The sequence below is a fragment of the Pygocentrus nattereri genome, chromosome 18 (assembly GCF_015220715.1).
Source record: "Pygocentrus nattereri isolate fPygNat1 chromosome 18, fPygNat1.pri, whole genome shotgun sequence".
Lineage (NCBI taxonomy): Eukaryota > Metazoa > Chordata > Actinopteri > Characiformes > Serrasalmidae > Pygocentrus > Pygocentrus nattereri.
The window spans coordinates 14041204-14046137 of NC_051228.1; the positions used below are offsets into that span (position 1 = coordinate 14041204).

At 37.5% G+C, this 4934-nt stretch overlaps 1 protein-coding gene across 1 annotated transcript; it reads right to left on the reverse strand.

Moving 5' to 3' along the window:
- Positions 1-222: 222 nt before the first annotated feature.
- tlr8b (toll-like receptor 8b) lies at positions 223-4601 on the reverse strand. The gene is made up of 2 exons (XM_017693766.2): positions 4328-4601; positions 223-4099 (listed from the first exon to the last, which is right to left on the reverse strand). The coding sequence occupies exon 2, from the start codon at positions 4069-4071 to the stop codon at positions 1030-1032; it is 3042 nt and encodes a 1013-aa protein (XP_017549255.1). The 5' UTR covers positions 4072-4099; positions 4328-4601; the 3' UTR covers positions 223-1029.
- Positions 4602-4934: the final 333 nt, after the last annotated feature.

Genomic DNA, 4934 nt, shown 5'->3' on the forward strand with positions numbered 1-4934 from the left:
CCTGGGCTGAGTGCTTTTGTTTGGGCTTCACTAACTGAGTAGTAAAACTGATAAGTTAATAGTATTTATAATTAGGCTAGAGTTATAACACAACACAGTCCTATCTAGTATTATACTTATACTATATAGGACATAAGTATGTAGCAGTGTACATAGTAATGCTTATTACTTTTTAGGTTTCTGTTTAACAGTATAATAATCTCACTCACAGACAGACAGCCATAACTGTATAGATGATGCATTTAATGAATATATGATAACTGGAAAAGGCACACTATAATAAAGACATACATTTAAACAGGTACACTTATATTACATATACATCCTCTTTAGATTTGTATCAGCAAAGCACTGCATGTCGTCATCCCTTATTTAAAAAAAAACACAAAAAACATGCTGCGTACTGTAAAGAAACAGTCAGAACCATTCAATGAAGTACCAAGATGAAGTTGTAACTTCATCTGTAACATTTATTGAGCAGAAGGTTGTTTTTGTAATGTGTCCTGCTGCCCTTAAATGATATGTGCGCTTCACCCTGGATAGAGATATTCTGGCTGTCATCACTGTATATGTTCCTAGTGTTTTCATTCTGTATTCATTTCATTGCCAAGCTCATGAATTTTTCATGGCTTTTCTACACTATAAATAAAAGATGAAGAAGGAGCAGGACAGAGGGAGCTCTAGTAAGCTGCACCAAGAGTAAACTCATGTGAAAAATCCAGGTTTTTCCAACAACATTATAATAGTCCTCACATCAGTGCTGGGATGTTGCTGCTCAACAAAATTTTAGAGGAAGTCTCCTACCTCCTGACTATCTTCGTTTCAGAAGGAAGCAACCCTTTGGGTATGAAAATAATTTTGTGTGGTAGTGGTAATCTAGCCACAGTGAATGTAAAAGCATAAGAACATTGTAAAATTTAATAAGGCATTTCTATCCAAAAAGTAAAAACACAGAAATACACAGTTGTTTTTTTTCTCATATATATGTCCTCTGAATTGTAGCATTGTTGTTTTGTACCAGTGAGTTTATTAAGTACTATAATAGTTCTTAAACAGCTTGCTTTGCATTCCCTGATTTTCATTCCTGATGGCATTCCTCAGACTCTGCCAGAACCACTTCTCTGATGAAGGATTCCTGGGCCATTCCAGCACACTATTCCCACACAGGCACCGTCTTAAGTGCAAGATTCTTGAATGCTGGAGCACTGGTTCCAACAGGATTAGCACCATTATATCCACACCTTCCTCTAGCAGCCTCTGTTGAGTGAGATAAGCTGCCACTTTAAAAATCCCACTGCAGACGAAGCCTTCCGTTAGCACAAAAATGGTCTTTCTGCTCCATCGAATGCTCTGATTGAGATTCTCCATGATGGAAGAACCAGGCATCCAGTCCCTCTCTTCCAGACACAGGGGACGTACAGTCTCCCCCCTGTCCTCCAGCTCTGCTCGCAGGTGGTTCAGCACCCAGTCAGAAGCCAGAGGGTCTTTGGTGTCATACATAACAAAAGCATCATAAATGCACTCTGTTGATTTGTGACCCTTTATTTTGGCTTTCCAAAACGTAAGGATGTAGGACACATCCCAGTAGAAAAGGTGTATTGTGATCGCAGTAAACAGCATGATAAGAATAAAGGCAGAGGAGATAATGCAGAGTATTCGTGCAGTGCTGTCATTGATGCAGGCATTTTTAAGGTCAAGTTGTATCATTGGCTGGCCTTTCTTGGAAGCTGGCAAGTCACATAAGACCCCTGTTGCAAGGTTAGGGATCTCTATCTCACTGGTCTCTAGCCATAGAACAAAGTCAAGAAGGTCACATGTACAACGTAAAGGGTTACTCTTGAGGTACAGTGTATGTAGATTATTTCCATCATGCAATTGGAATGAAGTCTCATTGATTATTTCCAGTCTGTTGAAACTAAGATCCAAAGTCTTGAGGCTTTTGGCATGTTCAAGAAAGTTTATTGCTAGTTTAGAGATCATGTTATGGCGCAAGTCTAAGATTCTCAGAGAACCTATATGAGCTTCAGTCACAACATCCAACTTGTTCTTGCTTAAATCCAATATTTCCAACTGAGGCAAATAGCTGAGCTGTTCCCAACAGAAATTGCTAAGTTGGTTCCTGTTCAAATTCAGATATTTCAGGGTTGGTGGGAAATAGCTCAAAATGTCCCCTGGGATTTGTCTGAGTTTGTTGTATGATATATCAAGATGTGTTAAGTTTCCTAGATGTTTAAAAAGATTTTTGAAACTATCCTTTTTCCACATGATGTCTAGTCGATTCCCTTGAAACTGTAGCTCCTTAAGTGAACTGCTGTTCAGTGTCTTGTCACTCAGTGTATTTATCTCATTCCAACTGAGATTAAGAACTTTTAGGTTCTCAAGGTGTTCAAGAAATGCTAACGTGTGTCTCACTCCTGCTACTTCAAAGTAATGTTTATTGTGACTTAGGTCCAAAACTTCCAATTCTTTCAATTCATTAAAGGCAGATTCTAAACGAAGGTAGATTCGGTTATGTGACAAGTCCAAGTATTTTAGCTTTGGAAACTGAATAAACTCAGTGCCATTGAAAAATGAGCTAATGTCATTGTAAGAAAGATTAAGACATGTAATACTCTCCACAGCTTGTAGATACTCTGGATTGATGTAGTACATGTTGTTTCTGCTGAGGTCTAGCACAGGTCCTGTTGCCAGGCACTCAGGTTTTAAAAAGGGAGGGTAGCGACGAAACTCTTCATCTCTATGGATATAAGGACTTTGGACACTATGTTCTTCCTTATCCTCAGAATCCACATAACTTGTGCATAACCTCTCAAACTGGTTTGTTTTCATCCCAGTCAATGTAAGTGTGTTCTCCATCAAAGAAATGACAGATAAATTGTAAAAGTTTTCAAAAAGGGACAGATTGATCTGCTGGAGAAAATTGACCCCCAGATTTAGGACTGAGAGGTTTTTTAAACTAAAGAGAGGTTTCAGGTCACTTTCACAAAGAACTGAGAACACATAGCCCTCAAGATGTAGGCTTTTCAATGACTTCAGTTCTGAAAAACCTTTCGAGAGTTTCAGTCTTCTGGATAATTTTTGTGGTGGGTTATTGTATGACAGGTCAATGACCTCCACGTAGGGCAAACTAGAAAAGAACTGTCCAGTTTCAATTTCACTAATGAGAAAGTTGAAAGAAAGATACAAGTACTTTAATGCTGTAAGATTCTTAAACCATGATGGATTGAGTGTTTGTAACGAATTTCCTGATAATCGTAACTCCTGAAGTTGGGAAAGTTGACTAAAAGCTTCTGGATCGATCTGCAAGGCATTATTTTTTGTTTTACAGGGGCTGCATGGGAAAGGAGCATTGTAACAAAGAGGACAATTTCCAGATAAATCCAGAACTATGAGTTTTGTTAAATTTTCAAGGTCAGATGCTTTAATATTCTCAATTGTGTTCTGTCGTAAATGGAGCTTTTGGAGAGATCCAGGCAAATCTGGTGGTAACATTTGCAGCCTGTTTTGTGCTAAAAAAAGGTAAGTCAGCTGATGTAAGTCAGAAAATGTTTTGTTCTGAATAATTAAGCACTGTATACTACCAATTTTTTGATAGCAGTTCTTGCTTAATCTAATGTCTTTTATGTTTTTTATTCTTGCAAAGTCTGAAGGTCCAATGGTCTCGATGTGATTGCCACTTAGACTTAGAGCCTGCAGTCCAGCTGGAACATCTCTTGGAACGGCGGAGAGGTGATTATCATCAAGTAACAATATTTTGAGTCTAGCTAAATCAGAAAAAAGGAGTTTGTCTGTATGAGGCTCATTCTGCAGCCGATTCCCTTTGAGATTTAACAGAGTTAGATTTTGTAGCTTTGAAAAAGAGTCGCTTGAAACTTTTTTAATTTGATTTTTAGCTAAGTTAAGTTGAGTGGCATTCCAAATGGAGATTTTAGGAACTGTGCATAGTTTTCTGCATGAGCAGTCTAGGGAAATGGAGGTGTTGGATAATGTAATATCACATGGTAGGGTCCTCCAAGACCAAATAAGACCATATGATGAGTAAACATAAGACATCAGAACTACAATCAACATCCTTTCCTGGTGTTTTATTGAATACAACCTATGAATAAGGAAAAAAGTTCAACATTAGATATACCAGCTGGAACTTTCCATTGTTTTGTAGATATGTCTTGATCTCACATGATACATATTTCAACTTGGAAAAAATTAAGGAATACATAAGTCATAAATACAGAGTCTTCCAAACTACCATAGTTAAATAATATTTACTTCCCAGACAAATAGAGCAGACATTAATAATGTTTTAACAGGAAAAGTGAAATCTTACCAGAGCAGTCCTTTCGATGCATGAAAATGTAAGTATGACTTCTAGCGAATGTAAATGGTCTCTTTAACAGAAGTTAAAGTTCCTCTTTCAAGTTTCAAAATGTACATTTTAGTTGCAGAAGTGTAATTGTTATCCTCTCCTCTTTCCAATCACATCAACACACAACCACACTAATGGATTTAAAATAGCAATTTTCAAATAAAAAAAAGTTTTATGTATTGTTTTATGGGTTGTTTCTATGGTTTGCCTGAGACTCTCCAGCTGTATTCTACTTGTCTGTGTGCCTCAGTCTCTGAATAAATCTCTGAAAATAGGTCAGCTTCCCTCAAACAAAAAAAACAATAGGTGGTTATGGTCTGTTTAATGTCAGGCTGTGAAGTTCCTCTGCTGTTCCCTTTACAAAGCAATCATTGTAGTGCTACTGAGTACCAGGGGCGTCACCTGGCCTGGGCTTAACCCAAGCATTATGTTGCACCTGAAAAATGTTTATATAGTAATTTACAGTCCTGTTGAGCAGGTAGCAGACCTCTGAAAATGTTTATCAGTACACTCTTAAACTTGCTCAGAGTGAAATTTTTGTACAATTTAAAGGTAATTCAAAAAGTCT